The 21,542-nt window shown below is 40.0% G+C and overlaps 1 protein-coding gene across 1 annotated transcript in view; it reads right to left on the bottom strand.

Annotated features, from left to right (window-relative positions):
• Positions 1-2,087: 2,087 nt before the first annotated feature.
• Positions 2,088-21,542, bottom strand: part of LOC123036352 (uncharacterized protein C3orf20 homolog) — a 42,064-nt gene continuing 22,609 nt past the window's right edge. The window contains exons 12-19 of the mRNA XM_044455533.1: positions 18,522-18,660; positions 17,182-17,395; positions 16,586-16,639; positions 14,676-14,774; positions 11,999-12,290; positions 11,311-11,427; positions 9,152-9,294; positions 2,088-5,061 (exon numbers count right to left, since the gene is read on the bottom strand). Of these exons, the coding sequence (XP_044311468.1) occupies positions 5,007-5,061; positions 9,152-9,294; positions 11,311-11,427; positions 11,999-12,290; positions 14,676-14,774; positions 16,586-16,639; positions 17,182-17,395; positions 18,522-18,660 (1,113 nt within the window). The 3' untranslated portion in view covers positions 2,088-5,006. The remainder of the gene's footprint in view (positions 5,062-9,151; positions 9,295-11,310; positions 11,428-11,998; positions 12,291-14,675; positions 14,775-16,585; positions 16,640-17,181; positions 17,396-18,521; positions 18,661-21,542) is intronic.

Raw genomic sequence — 21,542 nt, 5'->3', positions numbered from 1 at the left:
ACGAAGGGAAATAATTCCCTTAGATTCCTTTTGACGCATAAAGGAATCCCAACCTTTCTAGTCTGAAGACAAAATCCGATCTAGTTGTTCATTTTCCAAGGGTCATTTGAGGTACATGTAAATGCCTCTCAGCTGAAGCGTGTGTGAATCATACTGTCCATACCAATGTTTTGCTACTTTTCCTTCTTGAGCTTCCATGCTATCAAAATGCCATATAGTGGAATCTAGTGCACAGAGGTGCCAGGTAAAGCATTTACTATGTATCCATTCTCTGTATGTATCTCCCATGGTGTTCCATTAACTCAGTGTGTCTGGATTCACACCCAAAAGGAAAAAAAAAAAACATTTTAGATACCCTATCTGAGAAAAGGAGCATACGATACAAGGAAATTAAAGGGAAATCAAACTCTTGGCTCTTAGGCCTTAAGTAGGCTGCTAGCCAAAATGTCCAGTGACTTGAACCAGATGCTTCATAACCATCACTTACCCATCTACACACTGCACTGCACTGCACTGCACTGCACTGCACTGCACTGCATCATATAGGATTTGAAAGCCAGGATGTACTCAGGACTTTATGGGTTGCGTTCAGTTCAGATGGGCCACCAGTTTGATGGACCTGTACTAACAACATTTGGGCGTTCTGCAATGCGCTGAACAGTACAAGTGGATGCAATGTATTCTAACAGTATTCAACACTGCTGAATATTGTCAGAAACCAAAGAACAAAGCATTTTGCTGAATGATGTTTTAAGTATTTTTAGAACAAAATGAGCAGCCACCACCTAAGAGCATAGGCTGTATGAATTAGAGGCAATGTACAATTTAGAATAGATTGTTTTGTCCAATAAAAGCTCAGTCAGCAACTGACAAGCTTCCCACTGGTGTTAATGTAATAAGATGAATGGGGTTATGATAAATTGTGCATAGTCCTCACTGTGTACTTTCAATAAGCCAATTCCTGTATTAGAAGGACTTGTGCATCACCTATCAGAAAGATGTTTCTCATGAGAAAAATGTCCAAAGTAATAGCATGAGAAAGGGTAGGCTAACATGAGTGTTGCATGATCTTCTTTGTGTTTAATAGAATCTCATGTGTGTGAAATTTAGCAAGCATGACTAGACACTTGAGAACTCTTGAACATTTCAGTATAACAAATCTGTGTTTACATAATCCTGATTAGGAACTTCTAATGTGGTGGATCACACCAAGAGAAAACTAGTCCAGCATTTTTTGCAAGAATTGTAGCAGCCAAGTGGCACTGGGTGTTTCTCCCTGAAATTGAACAATAGACCACTGTCTACCATCAGCTCACCTCTGCTATAAGGAATGTTGCTATTTTTCCCTGAAGCTATTTATTTGGAAGAGCTGCTGGTTATGTGTACAAATTGTCTCCATATCCAACATCTACAGCAGTTTTTGTATATGTTCCTTCATGGATGCCTTGTAACACATACATGATGTGAATGTCATTCTTGCATCAAAATAATCATGAATTAGGTCTCTGTATTTATCTTAGAAAGTAGTCGTAGAAGTAAAACATCAGTGAATGCAGATCAAAGTGGCCACATTAAAAGTTGGGAAAATGGGGAAAATGTATATTATAAGTGTGCAGTTTCCAATTTCCAGTTCTCAGCCTCCAATCCCTGTTTTAGCTAGATTTTGAAGTATGGGATATAATCAGCTAATTGATTGTGATGTCAAAGCATTAGTCAGTTTAAATGTCTGGTCCATTTAAATTATTTTTATCCAGCTCCAATAAGTAGCTTCTGGCAGAACAAACATCTATTTTTGTTAAGAAAGGGTTTGCACCCAGCTAGTAAACCTCTTGTATACCAAATTCTGTAGACATTGGGTTCTGAGATTCTGTATCTGCTCTAGACCTCCACCATAAACTTGTTGTGTTAGGAAGTAAAAACTTACTCCAGGCATACACATGTGATATTCTAGAAGTTTAAAATCCCAGGAAAAACTCATTTCCAGCTTCTTCTTCTTCTTTTTTTTTTTGGGGGGGGGGGAGAAAAACTCACTGTAATTTGTAGGGGGGGGGTTGAAAGATATGCAACACTTATATTTAAACTGTACAACTTTTAAAACATATTTTATATATCATTTAGCATATTATATTGTGACTTGCTATACTTATACAATTTAATAGTGTTTATGCTTTAATTTTATTCATACAGTTAAAGCTATAACTAGGGCACGGTCCTGTGGCTGCTAGACACTGTCTAAATGACAATAAAAATAGCTGTAGCACCAGCCCAGGAAGTCTTCCTTTTTCCTTGCAGCTCATGCAGTTCTTTCCATGCCAGTGGCAGGTCTGAAGTTGCAAAGGAGATGAAGAGCCAGCACTGGAGGCAGAGGGAGGGTCTTGGAGAACAGGATAAGCAAGGCTCTGCTGGAATATGAGGAATCTTGGTGGTGCCTCAGCCCTTCTTCTTCCTAATGAATGGCGGCAAAACACTTAGGGCATAATCTAATGTCCTCTAATGAAAATCTACAAGCTCAGAGGCTTTTGTGGGTCTAAGGCATGAAGCAAGACACCACTGCAGCAGTGATCTCCACTACTGTATTTCCACATGGCTTGTATTTCATCTAGGCAGCTCTTTTTGGAATGACTTATGCCATCAGCCCCAACTTTCTCACCTTTTCACCCCCGGCATGCCCCCTTTGCCTCCTTTCCAAGCCCAAGTGCCTCCACAGGGAGGTAGCTGGTGCACTTCTGCATTGACTGCAAAGGTGGGGCACTACAGTGCCTTGGCCTTTGGAGCCCTCATATTGCAGAACTTGCAAGCAGGAGCTCTAGATAATCCTTTGGCCTCCCAAATTGGCAATCTAAATGTTGTGGGGGGTGGGAGGAGCTCTGAGAGAGGCAATCCTTGCCTCCACGTTTCTTCTGCCTTCCATTGGATGTCCACAACTTCTCTGCATTTGGGGGGTGGGGGAGGGTGACTAGCAGAGCCATTAGATCATAACCCTAACAGTAGATATGCATCAACTTATCAGTTTATTCCAAAGTACCTACGGCTTCAGTCCTAAACATGCAGGACAGGAATACATACTATTGAATCAGAGGGCCTACCCCTGAGTAGACATTCCTGAGATTGTGCCACAAATTAGATTTTGTCCATTGGGAAGAAAAACTCAATTAATTTGAAATAATCAGCACATAAACAAATGTTATATTATTTAGGCATAGTACATAATTACAATGCATAAACCCACTCTTTTAGAACATGAAGTAACCTATAATTAATGCAGCTGCAGCAATGTATATGGATATTTGGTAAGAGCATGATCCAGTATCCTCTGCCCTTGATGCTCATAAGCCTCCAAAGATGGAGCCTTATATGTACCTCAACACCATCCGCCCCGCCTGCCCAATCACCAATGCCTTCCTCATTGCAACAAGAAAATGCCAGAGCAATTTCCCTCTCCAGATGGGCAGGATGGGAAGACCTGCTTTGGGGGCCTCCCTCTCTCCCCTTTTGCTTCCTCTCTCTCTATGGTGATGACAATTTCCTGCAGTAGGCCTTTAACTCAATTTTTTTAATTGATAGGCTTTATGGCAGTTCACTCGTAAGTATGGGTGATTTGTTACTCAAACATTCATAACCCAGGGACTGCCTGCAGAACCTTAAATAGTAGCCTAATTCAAGCTCTTATGCTGTTTTTTAGTTTCCCTTCAAACATCAATTTCAGACTTCAGAAAAAAGCAGAATCTCACCACCATGTGTTTTCTCCCCAAATATTTTGTCACTGCTATTTTTCACTGTTATGTAGTGGTGTTCCTGCAGTTTATGATGGGTTTTCAGGCAGTTCAAATATATTGTTTCAACACCAGTGGTCCATCCTGGCTCGAACAGGTGTTCATCAAGTTGGAACTCAATATCAGTGTAATTGTTTCTGTTTTCCAGAGCAGGTATCTCCATTATAGAAGCTGAATAATTCAAACTTATGAATACTTTGACTCATGATATATTTCAAAATTAAAAACTAAGCAAAATGTGCAAATATACAGCATCAATATATCCACAAATCTTAACAAGTGTACCTATGAGAATTTCCTAAGAATATTACTGTAGAGCCTTAAAAATTCTCAGAAAATGTTAATGTAGGCTCTTAAGCAGGAAATGCCCCACAGAGCTCCCAAGTGCAGTTTAAACTGAGCTCAAAAAGCTTGAGAAAGTGGGCAAAAATAGTTCCATATTCTGCTTTTAAACTATTTTGTGCAAAAATCTGCAAATCCTTTTCTAAGATGGGAAAGCTATAAAGAATAGCAGAAAAACTGGGGAGGAATCTCAGTAATTTCAGCTGTGTGCATGTCTCTTAACATCATAACCATTTCAGATTAGTAATTCCAACTATAGACATATAGTCATCATATGCCTGATCTGCAGGCAATTGCTCCATACTGTGCCAGTCTAGCAATGCTCACAATGACAAGGAAGCTCTCCAACTATTAGTACAAAACTGTGTTTAGACACTTTTCCTAAAGAGAATTTACTCTGATTTGCACCAGCTTTTTGGAGTATCTTCCATTTATGACATAGTTTATTCACTATAAAAATACTGTTATCCTAAACAATTTGTTCTAAATGCGCCAATGACCCTGTGATGATTGGCTGTCTTGAAACAAATGATCAACATTGCACCTGAGAGCACCTTCACTCTTGCTTCATGCCTTGGGTTTATCATCATCATCATCATCATCATCATCATTTTTGGTAGCAGCAAAGTGCCTCAGATAAAAGTCTGGTTGGTCATGCTAGACATTACTTTATAAATCATTGGTTTTAATTCTACCTTCAGAATTCTTCTGATTTGAGTCATCTTGAAAGATAAGATGTCCAAATTTGAAGGGACCCAATGGTGTCCAGTAGCAAACTGAGAGGCTCATTATTTTCTGACTGCAGCCTGTGAAATTTTATTCAAGGAAAGGAAAACAATTTTTTTTCTACTACCTGCCAGTGGCATCACAAATGTATCTAGAAATATCTTCTCAAGTGCTTGCTTGAGTATATTCAGGGTAAGTCTGCAGGCTTTTTTCAAGAGAACTAGAATGCAAAAACAAAGAGCCACAATAAATGTACTACAGTTATAACAGAAAACAAAGTGAACTGTGGTATCAATTATGCTAAACTTTGATATACATTGACTATCCTCTATTTTATGATTCTAGGTTATCACAGAACTGTGGATTTTTTTCTAGACTATCTTAGTTTCAAGTTTGCATTACATAATCATTATTTGACTAGGTACTTCATATAAGACCTAGAGTTTGAACCCAACAATGGCTGTGCTGTATCAGTTTAAAATGACAAGTCAGATTAGCTATTTTTAATCTTGATTCCTGGCCTTTAAAACATAAACCTCTGTATTTCAGGAATTCAGAAGACACACACATTCTTCTTCCAACATTTTAAAGCATTTGTTTTTATAGCCTTTGGACAGCAATCAAATGCCCACTTACCCATGAGTAAGCCCCACTGAAGACAATGGGATTTTTTCTGATGTAACAATGCCCTTCTGAGCATATTTTATTCATCTGTGTCATAGCAGCCAATTTCTACTGAGCTGCTGCTACTGCTTTTTGGCTATAGCATAGATCTTTGTGCTCAGCTGTTCTGAGTTCAGTAGCTATTCGTAGTTTTCCTTTTGGGTCCTGAACAGACATCTTCCTGACCATTTTAGCTTATCTAGAAGTGTTATACAGCCATAAATGTACTTGCAGTTAATGGAAATAATATTTTGAACACTTTTTAACTGCTCAAAGCTCTTCACTCACATTATCTCGATACGATCTTACAGATTCCCTCTATAATATCTTAAATTGTTTCTATCCAAATTATAGAATGGGAATGGGGTTACAGAAAGCCTAGTGTACAATACCACATTTTAAATTTTAACTAGACAAGCTGGTTACATTAACCTTTGAAAAATCACCTGATAATGCTTACAGAGTCTTGTGGGAGTCTAGGCTAGCAAATATATCCTGGTGAATTTCACAGACACTTCACTGTTATTCAGTCTCCTCTCCAGTGGTTATTTATTATATAATAGAGTAACACAGTTACTCCAGTGGACTTTGCAAATATTGTTCTTTTGCTTTAGAATTTGGTATAACCAAAGTAAGTATAGGAACATTTTAATAGCAATTTAATTAAACTGCCATTACATTCACAACTTCAGTTAAAGACACATTCAGTGTGACTGAAGCCCAATAAGGTACCCTGATGAGCTCTTTCCAAAGGTCTTCACCTTATTTTCTTACTACTATGGTTCTATTATAGCCCCCTCCCACTCCACGATAGCCCTTTGGTTCCTCTATTTTGCATCTTAAAAACCTACTATTTACCATTGGCATATCCTGATTCATCTCTTATATGTACTTTTTCTTCTCAAGCATCCATAACACAGTGCCTGTATTTTGAACCAGCTTTTCTTTATTGTAAAATGTTATACTTTTTCTTATTTTTGCCAAATGGGGGGGCATAAGAGGGACAAATATATGCTTTACCAGCACTGCAGTTATTTTGTTTATTAATATGGATGCTTGTTTATAACTTGACTTTCCTCTGAAGATGAAGTTCTTGCTAAATGATCTTGGCAATAGCTAGTTTATGCAGTATACAGTGCTGGCTCACTGTTGCAGGCACTTTACTAATGAACATTGGTTACTCCTGCCCATATGCCTGCTGACTGGAAACTGAGTATTTTTTCTCACATATTACATCCACAGGATTTAAGTTGAAATCTTAAAGGGTCTGCAATAGTCCAACAGGAGACCTGCCTGTAAGGCCTCTGCCAGGAGCTTCCTGTCAGACTAAATGAAAAGCTTGCTGGCCAGGGGGTTAACCACTTGAAAGAAGCAGGATGTAACCGATGAAGCTGAGGGATAATTTTGATACCACAGGTATATGAATGAGAGGTTTGCTTCTGTACTCCTTGGTTTGTGGAGAAGTCCCAAGTACCGGCTTCATACAAAGGAGAAGCCAGCTTGGCCACTTTTCTTAAAACTTTGTATTACAGGCTATGTACAGACCGATCACTTATGCAGATTAATGACAGTTTTTACATACCATCTCCCAGTCTCCAAAGAGGTATCCCTGCACAGCCTCTCAAACAGTGGCCTGTGTGATCTTCTGGGAAAGATACTTTTCTCTGCAGGTTTAGCCAAAACTATGCGGCCTAAGTTTAAGCCCATGCATTTACATGTGAAGCTTCTCAGCCATATGAGACTATATGGTCCTTCTTTAACTCATTTCTGATATTGGTATGTAAGAGCAGAATTTACAATTTAATTATAACAACACATTGCTTGTAGGAGCAGGGTAGCTTCTTGTTTTTAGTCAGTAAATGGGGAAAGGATTTGCTAAACCCAGGGCAAATGAGGAGTTGTATCTATATTGAGTTACCCTCCTTAATTTCTGGTACATGTTCATGTCTATGCTTTTCATGTTCTTTTAATCATGTCTGTAAGCCCAATTTGATGCTGATAAGTGTATGGCTAGGAAAATCCTTTTCAGCATTTTTATCTTCCAGAATGTTTGTCCAATTCATTATCAAAGTATATACTGGAAAATACAGATATTATTTGATGAAGCGTAACACTACCATGTCTGACATTTCATTCTGTCCTCTTTAAGGAGTCATACTTCTTTCCTGTACTAATGAGAATGTTTGTGTGCATACGAAGACTTGAGATTGTAACTTTTAAAAAAGTAAAAATTCTATTTCCTATTTCTGAACTTCTCTATTAACTCTTCAGTTGCTTGACATATAAACTGTGTTTTTCTATGACTTTCTGAACTTCTTTCTCTCATTAAAAACTGTATTTCCCTCATCTTTGTGCTGCTCTACACTGTCACACTCAAAACACTGGCAAACTACTGGCAAAATCAGCTTACCAAGTAGCAGCCTTTTCCTTTCCTTCATTTTAAAGCTTTTGCTAACTTGCTAGCTAGCTGGCTGGGCATGCTGGAAAGCAAAGGAAAACCCACCAGACGCCCTGCCCTCTTCTTTTCTTTCAAAAGATGTTTTGAGGCCAAAGGCATGGAGGGAAAGGACAGGAAGAGATCTTGCTGGTGGGAAGCTAGATGGTGGTTTCTATTGTATGTAGTCTTTAAAACCTTTAAAAGGTATACTACTTTAAAAAAGTAAACTATTTGGAGGGGCAAGGGAGCTTAGCAGTGTCAAGGACCCCTGTACCACCCACAAGCATTGCCAAACTCAGAAATGAATAATTTTACATCCTGTATCAAATGCCCTTCTAGCAATAGAATAACTTACTTCGTAAATATGCATACCAAAGCCTTAGTATTGGTGTTCTTAACATTTAAAGTTGTGTAAAATAACTTAAAGTTTAATATATAAAGGTACCATTCATAGGTACCATTAATATATATGTAACCCTAAACCAAATGGGAATGGGCCTGAGTGCTTGTGCCCTGCCCCACCTCTGTCTTCATAGAGCCACAAAGAGACTTGCTTTTAAATGTGAGTTATAGTTATGTGCAACAGAGGCTTGTCTACAGAAATCAATTTCAAACCTTGGCCTACAATTCTGCTTGTTCTTACAAACTATAATTAAAACTGAGCACGGTTTCTAATTCAGATGTAACAATGGCAGACGGAGATAGAAGCAAATATTTCTTACTTCTTGCCTGTGCTAGAGGAGAAGCGGGAGACAGTAAATACTCCCATGGCTCACCTGGATAGTTTTCCTTTGTGCTGAACTATGAGTTAGTGTTGTGTCCAAATGGAGCTATAATTCCTCAGTTCTTTTTTCCACTCCCTAATACAAAAGCACATTAAAAACAAAATAGGCTGCAAAAATAGTGGCATTAAAGTGCAGCCACCAGGCCGATACACATGCCAGTTAATCAACTTATCATATAACATTTTAATGTACCAATTAACCATTGTGACCCTAATAAAAAGCTTGTTGCAGAATTTCAATCAAGGTGATTTAATTTTTTGGGCCATCCTTTTCATAAAAGGTGAGAGAGTAAAACAACTTTGAACAACCACCAACTTGTGCCCTTCCCAATCAAGACAGTGTCACATTCTCTATTCTGAAGTTCTGCAACGAACTACAATTAAAGGTACTGTGGATCCCAAGAATTGCTATATAGAGTATAATACCTGAATCTGTAATCAGGAGGTAAATAGTAGCCCCTATTGTAGTTGTTCCTGGTTAGAATAAATTGTTTCTGAAGGTCTTTCACTGATTTGCTGTATCCGTTGAAAATGTAGTTAGCGAAGAGCAGCTTTCCTTGAATGTACATCTACCAAAAATGGATTAAACGTTTTAATTAGGATGGAAAAGCCACATGTTACTAAGAATGTTGACACCTTGACTGAGAGCTGAAATGACCACCAAAGCACTCTGGCACAGGTGAGACTTGTAGGGGAATAGAACTCAATTCTGTCTGGAGACTACACTGGCAATTGGTTAGGGTGCATTGCCTCCTTGCAGGGCGTATTTCATAAACAGTACACTATGACTGAGAAGATGCACTTACAACAACATTCATTATTTTATTCAGGGGAGACCCCAGGGGGAAATCTGACGATGGTCTAATGCTTGAAGCAGGCAAATACAGGAAGAGAGGTCCCCTTAAATATTTTGGTCACATGCAATTTAGGACTTTAAAGTCAACATCAATACTTTGACTTGAGCTCAAAAATGGATGGGAAGCCAGTGCAACTGATAAAACATTAGCTTTGCCTGATCACATCAGTTCTAGCAGATTTGTTTGAATTAAATTAAGTTTCCATGCTGTCTTCAAAGTTGGTCCCACATTACAGTAATCCAAACCTGGAAGTTACCAGAGCATAGATAACAATTGCCAGGCACTCACAGCCACCAAGGCTTTCTTGTGCCTCAAGTAAGGGGATGCATCTAGGAACATTTCCAAGTTGTGCACATGATTTTTCAGGAGGATTACAACCCCGTCCAGAAAAAATTGAACACAGCTCAGCTGGGCAGGGAAACCACTCACTAGCAGTCTTATCTGCATTGGGCTGTAGTTTATTACTCCATTTCTTTGCTCAAACACTGATTCAGGAAATCCACTGCCTCATCTGGGTTAGGAGAGGTAAAGCTGAATACTGATAACGCCTCCACATAACCATCAGCAGAGATTTCATGGGAGATAAAATTGATCCCTGTGAGCAGTAATCCCCCAGCACTTCTGGAAATATCCAAGAACAGCACCCTGTAACTCAGACAGGTGATCCTGAAGGATACTAGGATTGATTGTACTGAAATGTGCTGAGAGAGCCAAACAAACTGACAGAGCTGCATGTACCCACCCCATATTACTCTGTTGGCACGAACATCCAAGGCAGTTTTTCCCCTAAAGCAGACCTAAAGACATCGCCTGAAATGGATCTAGAAAATCAACTTCATTCAAGAATGCCTGGACTGCCTGCTCAAGCATTTTGCCAAAGGGGAACTCAGCAACTGGCCAAAAGTTGTTCTGCATTTCTGAACCTGAGTTTGGTTTCTTCAATAACAGGCTGATTATGGTCTACTTCAAAGAGATCAGTATCACTCCCTCTCTGAAGGAGGAATTTATAACGTCCTGAATCCAAGTAGGCATCCTGTCCTTATTAGCTTTGATAACCTAAGAAGTGCAAGAATCAAGCACTACAGTGGATACAAGTGGGATGGAGCAAGTGTCCTATACTCAGAACAGGGGAGTGTTGCTCCAAGGAGAATGAGGTTTATTCCCTGTTCAGATTCTAGCCACAGCATCAAGGAGTCTCTTGCTTGGAAGAGATCCCTTCTCCTTTTTCCTACTGCCTGGTCATGACCTTAGAAATCTGTCCTCCCAAGTAGTTTTGGTAACACTAGTCCATGTTATGATTCCAGTAGAAATTATAATCCCAAACTGCGAACACTTTCTATAATTTTCATGCAAAGCCAGTTCAGAACCTGACATAAATTAAAAAGCAGTTGGCATTTATAGGGGAAGTCCATAACAGAGAGACATTTAAAAGGTGTGGTTTGGAAACAAAGTGCTGCATGCAAACATGTAGGGAGTTTTCAACTTGATCCTTTCAGTAGCAGACTGAAAACGTCAAAAAAATCTATCCAGAGCAGCATTCCAAAAGGCACATGCAGCTGCTTCTGGATGGAAAATTAACAAGTTGCCCAGTGCGCATACAGACCCCTTCAAACCGTGGCCTGAGCATGAGTACATATCTCCTGCTCGCTTATCTGATTCCCTGTTGATCTGTGTCTAAACTAGGCTGACAAGACAAGAACTGTAACAGGAAGAATAGCTGTAACCTACCAAAACCATACCAGGACTAATATTATGCCTTTCCATCAGTAACGGACCACAGTGATCTGTGAACTCATCTGCAGAGTTGATATCATATTTGAGCAGGCGAAAGGAGTCCAAACGACCCTACAGAACAAAAGGCAGCGTCAGCATAGGAACAAGTCAACAATGACCACAATGACATTCTACCACTTGCCAGAGCACAATGTTCCAATTCAGCCAGTTTGCATGAAAGGAATTGGTTTTTCCTGCTCTTTGCTGCTCAGACTGGCAACTGTCTCAAGTACACTTAACTTAGGGAGAGACATTCAAAGTTGACAAAATAACTCCCTGATGCATTCCCACCTCACCAAATTTACATAATTTATCACTGCTAGTTTAAATCAGGAAATTTCAGCATTCATGCTCAGAATGAGCTCTTCCATCTCAGTCTTAGTGCAATCTTAATACACACTTAACTGTAAGCTCTGTGATCAATAGGTTTAGATTTGAGTATGCATAGGACTGTAGTGCATATTTATTATAACACAATCCTACTACCCAAATCATGTAGAATGAAGTTCCATGGCCGTAAACAAAAATATTCCACCAAGCAATGGTAGAAAAGTGTATTGTTGTACCAAGGAGTTGTTTAAAAGGTTCTTGCTTTTGCAGCAGATGTTGGCACAACTGGGACAACAAAACCAGAGAGGCCCACCTGTATGCAAGGCATACTCCTGTTCTTGTTCCTTCTCTCATAGAGCTTCTCTAAGTGTTCGTCCATGCTGGCCTCAAGGTCTGTTGCTCTCAGTGAGCCAGTCACACAGACCACCATGATCTGCTCTGGGGAAGAGACCTGGTTGTTAATAAGCTCATTATACTCCAGGTCTGTAACATAGGGAATTTGATGGCTGCTGCATCTACAAGTCTTCACTTCACCTCCCAGCATTGTATTTCGGAGAGCTACAGGACAGGCCGCGTAGGATGCACAGCATGCCTTTTCACTGTCACTAGAAAACAGTGGAAGAAAGAAATGTAAATTTGAACAGGACTGATATCCCAACCTTCGGATCTTCCTGACAAACTCTCTCCCCTTTCCAGGTAATTCAAAAGGCCTCTGAGAAAGGATCTTTTCTTCACAGATTGCCTTGATTATCATTCTTCCTTACAGCTTTCTCCATGTATCTAAAGGATCGCCTCCTTCCCTATATGCCCTCATGCCTCTTAAGATCGGTGGGGGAATCCTAGCTCTGGGAACCCTCCTTGAAGGAAGTATGGAGGGTGTCTATCTGGAGGTGGGCCTTCTCCATAGTGGCACCCAGACTATGGAATGTACTTCCCAGAGAGGTCCGCCTGGTGCCGACATTATACTTCTTCCAGCACCAGGTAAAGACCTTTTATTCAACCATCATTTTAATAATCAAGGGTTTTAGATGTTTAAAAAAAAATCCTCTCCATAGTCGCATTTTCTATTCTTTTCTTCTCTTTTCTTTTTTCTAAGTTCATGATGTGTTGTTTTATATTGTTTTAATAATTGAGGTTTTATTATTGTATTGTAATTTTATATTGTGCAAGCCGTCCTCAGCGCTTGTGGGAAGGACAGGATATAAATGTTTGCAATAAATAAATAAATGAATGAATGACTAAATGTGCCTTCCCTTGAAGGCAGGCCAACATTTTGTCACTGCCCATCACTCCTCTAACTGTCCTACACGAGCTCCTGTGATACCAGCATCACCTTCCTTCTCCTCCCGCCTTTTTGCTTCATTCTTGCTGCTTTCTATGCCCAAGTAATCTTTCTCTTGCTGGCCATATCTATGCTATATGGATATATTTCTTTATACCCATTTATCTTTCAGTGCTTCCCAGAGAGTCCCCAAAATTGTTTGGTTTATTATACTGATGTTCTCATCTTCGTCTGTGCAGTTCACATAGGATTGAATTCCCTGAATGATACTTGGAGGCACTGGTATTTGTACAAATTCATTTGTATTTACTTCACCAAACAGCTCAGGCCAATAGATGCTGTCTAGCAAGCCAAAGGGAAAGTCAGAGTCCCCACTGCAACCCTGGGAAAGCCTTCCAAGTCCACCGTCTACCCTCACAGCCAGTTCATATGGCTCCAGCTGAAATAAATGCACTGGCTGAGGCTGCAGAGATGGAAGGTCTTCTGTGGGACAGACACTGGTGGGGTGTCCTGGGGGTGATGTGAGGAGGGAGGAGCAATGCTCAGCTGGCTGCCACCAGATCCAGGTGGTGCTTTAGCCTCTCCACATGAGAAAAGGAAAGCATTCAGAGCACTGAAATTAGCTGTCCAAATGTTTTTGAGAGGAAGGGGAATGTAGAGGTCATCCTTGCTTCTGCACTCCTCTCACACTCATTTAGATACTCATAGCCTTCCAAATTCAGAAACCCACAAAGAATTGCACCCTTACGATATGTCCAAGTCTTTCCTCCTACAGAAACTCAGTTCTCAGAGTCCTGAGAATAGGGAAAGATTATTAAATCGGTTTAAGTCTGCAATACGGACAGTGTTGGCATCAAGTGTAGGCATCTGCTGCAGGTCCACAATGCAGCAGGACATCAGAGACAACTGTGTGCTTATTCACCTGCCTCTTGCAGATCTGAGACAGTGGTAGTGGTGGTAAAAAGGAGACGCAGACGCCAACACCTGTTTGCTCACTGGCTCTACCAGTCATGCAATCAAGTGGTAGAAATGATAAGAAAAAAGGATGCAGCACTGCAAGAGCTGGTGGCACTGGCAGTGAGATGGCACACTGTGAAGGATGGGGACCTTTGAGGGTACCTTATCCAAGGATTGCTCAAAAGGACTGCTCACACCCATTCTCTCCTCCTACTCACACAATCCACTCTATTTCTCTTGAACTTCCACTCTTTGCTAGAAAACCTTTTCAGGACCTTTGCCACTTTATTGTTGCAGCTGATTATACAAGATAAAATAACTGGGAAAAGAATGTGGTGATCTTGGCTGAAAAACCTTAAAAATGGATTGAGGACAACACAGTACCATTGTTTAGAGCAGCCATATTTAAAACTCTTTAGTTAAGATGATGGCCAACCTTTTACAGGAGAGGAATGAGAAAAAGATAAATGTCTTTTATCTAAATAGTCTCCCTTCTAAATTATTTCCTGGCCTAACTGCACTTAGTGGGGCACTTTTGGAAATTGCAACTGGTGAGGGAAAGGGTGGCCCACTCCCCACACGGTGCAACCAACCTTGAAAATGCCTTCCTCCATGTGCTTGTTAGGCCTCCCAAGCTAAGCAACTGCTGCAGGACATGACAGTGGGGAATGTCTTTGTGTGACTGTGTGTGGGAATTGTGTATTTGTGGACATTTAATTAATAAAATTAATTTATAATCAGATGTACTCACCTGGTTTTAGGGGAGATTTGGGGTTTTTCTTTATTTAAGCTGGAGCAAGTAATGAATGACTGATTTGTTCTGAAGATTATTCTTGATAAATGGGGAGCTCTACAAGAGAAGTAACCATAAATCAGATAAACATGTAAATGTAAAAAAAGAGGTATACCACAACTATTCTACAAAACTAAGGTTATAGAAGTCTATTTCTTCAGGTTAATTTATTTAATTTAGGGTGCAATTGTATGCATGTTGATATAGAAAAGGGGCCTACAGCTCCCAGCATTTGCCAGTCAGCATATTTTCTCTGTTTGAATTTGTATAGGATTGCACCTTTGCTTCAGTATTAGGCAGCATACAAATTGCCATATAAACAAACAAACAATTTGAAATTATGTTTAAGGCATCTTACACTGTTTCACACATATCTTTAGTGGACACACACTGCATATTTAGCACACTAGAATTCCTAACACACCTGTTCAAAGGAGTGTAAAATCCAGCCATGTAGAAATGGTTCCCACTTCACCCTGGTAACTTATGCATGGAAAGTAATTGTGGTACAGATCAGAAATCAAGCTTATATACAGAACACTTAGTCTAATTAAAATTTGTCAGTCCTTCTTAGTGATAGTACACATATCAGTAATGGCTCCAGATCCACTCCGGGATAGTTGAACAGGTATTTCTAGCTTCTCTTGAATTGCTGATTTGAATATTGGTTTCAAGGGAAGTGATAGGAATCATTTCCCCACCCACTGATGGCAATCCTGATAGCTTTGGGTTGTTCTGAAGGAGTTTGTCCCATTTCGCTTACAGCTGTTGTGAAAGATGCAGCAAGTGACATTCATGTCTGGTACAAGTTCTTCTAATGCATCCAGAAGTGTGTAGAAAAAGTGCCACTGTAACTTTAAGCAGCCAAAAGCACATTATAGGGAGTAATTCAAGCTTGCTTGTTTGCTTGTTTAACCATCCTTGTAGCTTGGTACATTGCCATAAGCCACAGTTGAAGTGCAAAGGCCTGTTTACCGAGAATAAATGGTAAACAGAGAGCTATTTACCTTTGTGGGCAAGAGGAAGCTAGTCAACCATTTCGCCTGCTATACATGAGTTCAAGGGGATAGTTATAGTACGTCTTTTCCCTGAAGCCCCCTTTAAATGTGCATTAAGCCCTGTGTAGAATCCACAAGCACCATGAGGGACATGCCATAAAAGTATTTATGGTTACAAGGTAGGCACCAGAACAAGGTTCCAGAATGCACATGAACAGTGTATAGTTTTGATGGGAATGCAAGTTCTGACAGTGAAGACAAAATGGTTGTGGAATCTCAACAAGCCCCAGTATCAGATCGAGGTCAAGGAATGTTTGGGGAACAAGAGGGGGAATTGTGTAATGACCAACCAGCCAGTGACAACGATAGCAGAACAGGAAGAAGAGTTGACAGCTGGGGCTGATGAGAGTCCTATTCTACCAATAGTGGACCAGGAGGAGGAGATGGTGTCTGGGCAGGTATCAAAGCAGGAGCTGAGCACTTCCCTTTAGATGGTGCCAGCTGCTAGGAGACAGTATAGGTGGAGATTCAGTTAACTGAGAAGCAGGAGGATTGCAAAAGGACTTTCTGTCTCCTATGTGGGATCCCAGGTGCTGTATGGGCAGCAGAGGACGTAGAAAGCAAACTCTGTGGGCAGCAACTGCTAAAGCACCTGCAGAAACTGTTTCTGGCTTGAATATGAGTTCTCTCTGTATTGCTGTAACAAAGGTTCCAGTGACTAGGAGGAATTGTGGATGGTGTTCATATTGGTATCTTTCCAATGCACAAATGAGAAGGAATTTTACACATGACATTGTATTAAGGGATTGTACAACAAGAAGTTTCAAGCAACTGTTTCAATTAAATATAGGTTATTATCTGCAGTATTACCTTTGGGAAACATTGCTGCTGGGATGGTGGAGAAAGGGTGACTTGAAGACATGGCTGAAATTGACAGAATAACAAGCTACTTCAAGGTTTCCAAACAGATAATACCCAGCTGGTTTACATAGATTAAAAAAAACACTTCACCAACAAGAGAAGAGGCAAAAGACTGTGGGAAGTAAGGGAGCAAAGTGCCAAGGAAGAAGGGTGGTGTGGTTTGGTGCAGTGCAATATAATGCTAGGCACACTTTGGAAAGCAAGAACACTCATGAGGAAAGGAGCAGGAATGTTTTTGGCCACTTTTGCCTTAAGACTCCATTTTCAAAAAACAATGATCTTTTGAAATCCTAAGTCTCCTAAGTTCAGACAACATGGCAACATACTGTGGGTGTGAAAACACCTTGAAAAATCATGGGTTCTCAGGGTAGCTTGTTCACAAAAATTAAAACTACTCCACATTAGACTTCCAGTGGCTAGCTGCCCATAACTGGTTTTGGTGTCATGCAACCCAGGTCAACCTTAATAGAGCAGAATGCTAAAATGTTAACTTGCTATTGCAAAATAGTTAGGCAGACTTAGCAGTAGATGTTTCTGGCTTTTACCTGCAAGAAGTAGATGATACATTGTGTTGTAATAAATGCCTGCTAACTGAAGCAGACTGGAATGGAACTGGATTGTCCAACACAGAGGCCTTATTGCTGTTCTTTTCTCCCTGTGTTATTTGGGGATTTAGAGAAGCATCAGCCAGCTGCATTTTGCACCGTCCCCCTCTCTGAAGGAAGGTTGAAGTTCTTTGTTTATGACATGACTTGATTTCTGAAATACAGTATGCCAGAAAAATTAAACCAGGTATCTAAACATAAACAGAATCTTCCTGCAACTGAGACACTCAATTTAGGAAATTAGTTGTCTGCATGTTTCTGCACCAAAAGAACTGGAAAATGGAGGAGAACTTTTCTCTTTAGTTGGAGTTCTTTCCACTTATAGAAATGTTGGTCATTTTGTTTTTCATTCATAAGAATACAAAATGTGTTTATTTTGTATTGGGCTGGATCCAGCCTGGTAGAAGTAGCATTTCCTGCCCATCCTCCCCACAGCAACTCCTCAAGTCTTCTGAAAAAGCTACACAGAATCAGGGAACCTTGGAGAGCTGTGGTGTATACAGGGGAGATCTCAAAAAATTGGATGGAGGGACCTTCTGCACAATGTCCCTTTCTGCCACAGAAGGATCCACCCCATCATGAATAAAGAATAGCATTTTTCAGCTGAGACAATACTGAATCTCAGGAGAAGGGGAGGGGGTATAATTAACATTTTGATGAAAAGCCTTGAAAGATTATTTTGCCATAGGATAAGACTAGTTCAGAGAAAAGGTTGGGCCCCAGAGTCCACCAAGTTCATCAGCCCCACTCATACACAAGCAGCTTTCTTCCTTCGCCTTGGTTCAGACTTTCACCACCAGAAGCTTCTCCTCCTTGCTTTGGTGATGGGAAACTCAAGTCTAAGTTAAAACTCAACCCCGCTTAAAAGTACAAAGTATTCTTCTGCTATATAAAATCAATTCCCTGGTGGAGATGTAGGGTCAGAGAGTTCCGTTACTCTGGGACCCAAGGTAGTTGCTTAGTTCATACATATATGTATATTATGTGATTTCTCATCGTATCATGTTCTATGGCTCACAGCTAAATGTGTAAACTCTATTTCAAAATTGTGCTTCGGCCTTTTGTTTCTATGTTTATCTTGTTTTTCAGACAGAGGCATGTTTCCCAAAGCAGTGTATGACAATTAAATTCAATAAATTCCACTAATTGTTGTTGCTCATAAATGAAGTAAGTATACAAAACTAACATCTCAAAACATTAATATGTTTAATAATATGCATATGAATTTAGAAATCTTAACATCCTCCTCCGATAGTCATGTTACTAAATTAAAGACTGACCAAAAGCTACCCAGTAACATTTCATCCAGTCTTCCAAGATGGTCTTGATTTTACACTTCAGCTTTCTTAGTTCTATTGTAGCATTCAGGTCTTTCACATGGCCTTGATCCCCTGTTGGAATGCCAGGTATTTTTGTCTCCTTTGATAAATATATGATTGAAAAAAAAGATTGCAAAAAGCATTATATTAAAATTGTCTAACAAAACTCTCAGTTATCATGAGTTCTTAAAAAGCAGGATTGGGCTAAGATTATCATTTTACCATACTGGAGTAATGCTCTTTCTACAGGATAACAAAGGTACGCAAACTAGGGAACTGGGCTTCTTACATGAACTCATTATCTTTGGATGATGACAATGTCAACATCTGACTCCTCTCTAGCACTGAGCATTTCTTTCTTCCTCTTTTAGAAGAAGTCTATTGCGGCAACTGTCTCCTACCTTTGTGGTGGCTCTAATTCAGCAATTGCACTGAGCTGCTCCAGCAGCAAGGCTGATCGCTTTCTTTCCAGAGCGTGCCTGCAGTGGCTAATTCCATTGCAGCACTTATGTTTTTGCATATGTAATTCATTCATAGCCCAGAGCGAAAATGGCTGCTAGATTCCTGTCTGGGCACCATCTCAATTTCTTTGCTTGAAGGCAATAAAGTTATTTATTTATTATTAGATTTATATCCTGCCTCTTTAGCCAGAAAGGCTGTCTAGGCAGGTTAATTTTCAAAGGAACAAGAGCATTGTTGCTAAGTAACCAATCTATATCTACAAGGGAAAAAAGTCGTCTGGCCCTTTTGGTCTCAGAGATATGGGTGCATATGGGCATCTAGGCCTTAAGGCAACAAAGATATGGGTTCATTATGATAAGGCTGCTCTACTGTACACTACTCTAGAGCTAGTTTCAGCTACTTTCAGCAGAGTATAAGATGGCTATAAAGACAACTTCGGTCCCTTAAGTGCTTCTTTAACATGATCTGCCTTGTTGCAGTCACTTGCCAAGGTAAAAATACAGGACTAACCAAATTCTCTACAGAAGCTAGAATCTCAGAATGGAGGAAGGCTAACACTGAGGAATGTCATAGATTAGGAGGAAAATGTTGCAAATTAATTTATGTCTAAAAACTAAAATGCTGCCTCTAGAAAAGTGTCAGATTTTGGTTCTTCTGCCTGCCTAACTTGGGAATTTTAAAACCTGCTTAACTGCTGAGATTTGTGGTGCTAGATAATCCAAGCATTAAATGACTGAAATATTATGCTATATACAAAAGAGCATGTCATATGTAAAGCATTAAATGTCCAAGTTAAGCCATTGTTTGAATTAAATAAAGTATATACAACCACATTAAAAATGTTATTTTTTCATCAATATGAAACTAGTCACTAGGATTAACTGCTAGTCTGACAATTTCCACGTAAAACAAAATACATTTTAAGCCAGATGGTCCTAAAATAGTACATATATTGCTATCCATGAATCTGTATTTTAAATTAGAGCTATAAAATTAAATTTTCATACAAAACTGGAGATAATGTGCTTCAAGAGACAGTGATCTGTTAAAGTGTACACACTTGCATAATTCCAATAAATATTATGCCAATAAATGTCGAGGAGGCTTAATGTGACACTTCTATTGCAATCTAGTGATACATTCTAGAAGTTAATGATAATGTACACTGTTATTAAAAGCTTCTTCTGTTTAAAATATCCTACTATATCTTCCACTGCTTTGCAAAAGACAAACTGAAACTATTTTTTTTTACTGTTTTATGCATCCACTTATCATTTTCAAAATCCAACAGTGTTAAATTGCTTAGCTAGGGCAGTATGTGGATGGATGGATGGATGGATGGATGGATGGATGGATGGATCTACAATCCTACTTAATATTGACATCAATGCAACTTAGATGCATAGACTGCACTGTTAAAATCCCTTTCCCCTTTTTTCAGGCTTAGGGTGAAATCCTATTGCATGTTTAGACAGAAAAAAGAACTTCCAGCATTGCTGGCCAGCCATGGATGGTCCCTTTACTGCAATTCCTGCAAGAGTAAATTTGGAAGTTCCGGAGAGTGATGTTAGCCCATCTGCCTTTCTTATCCCAGCTTCCTTTTTGCCTTATGCTTTATTTATATTATTTAGAGCATTTTTACCCCATCTTTTACAAAAGTCTCAGGACAACAATACAAACAGTAACAGCAACATACAATAGAATATAGATCTAATAAAGCCAATATTAAAATAACAATTAATTCTTAAAATACAGGCAAAATAAAAAGGGACTGGCCTGGCACTGAATGGTTGGTGCCAGGCGCACCTCTCTGAAGAGCAAGTTCCAAAGCCAGGGTGCCACTGCAGAAAAGGCCCTTCTCTGGGTAGCCATTCTTCTGATTTCCTTTAAAAAGGGTTCTCAAAGAAAAACCTCAGACCTGGATCTTAAGGGACAGCAGGTGCATGCAGACATTATGCGGAATGATGTTATTGCATCCCAGATTAAGCAAAGTGCAACACAGATAGCTGCAACACTTTCAAATCTACCCTTCATTATACTGAGCAGGTCAAAGCAAGTCCCTAGGACAGTGGCGGCGAACTTATGGCACAGGTGCCACAGCGGGCTCACAGAGCTCTCTCTGTCGGCACGTGAGCCAAGTTGCCCCAGCATTGCCCCAGGAGCTGAGCATTGGATAAGAGCAGACATAGGGGCCATGCACATGCTCGGAAAATAGTGGCGCCAGGTGATGATGTCATGAGCCGCGATACATTGGTCGTGATTTATCCGAACTTTTCCATGACTGGTCAGTGCGCTGCCAAGGGGGGGGAGGGAGAGAGAGAGAGAGGGAGAGAGAGAGAGAGGGAGAGAGAGAGAGAGGGAGAGAGAGAGAGAGATTTGCTAGGACTGGTTGTTTTCAGGTTTTATTGTAGTGTTGGCACTTTGAGATAAATGTGTTTTGGGTTGCAATTTGGGCTCTCGGTCACTAAAAGGTTCACCATCACTGGGTTAGGGTTAGAAAAACTAGCTGTCCTAGTATGA

This window comes from Varanus komodoensis, unplaced genomic scaffold (assembly GCF_004798865.1).
Source record: "Varanus komodoensis strain SLA01 unplaced genomic scaffold, ASM479886v1 scaffold8, whole genome shotgun sequence".
Classification (NCBI taxonomy): domain Eukaryota; kingdom Metazoa; phylum Chordata; class Lepidosauria; order Squamata; family Varanidae; genus Varanus; species Varanus komodoensis.
Note: the sequence above shows the minus strand (reverse complement) of the source record. Positions and strands in the feature narration are given on the sequence as shown.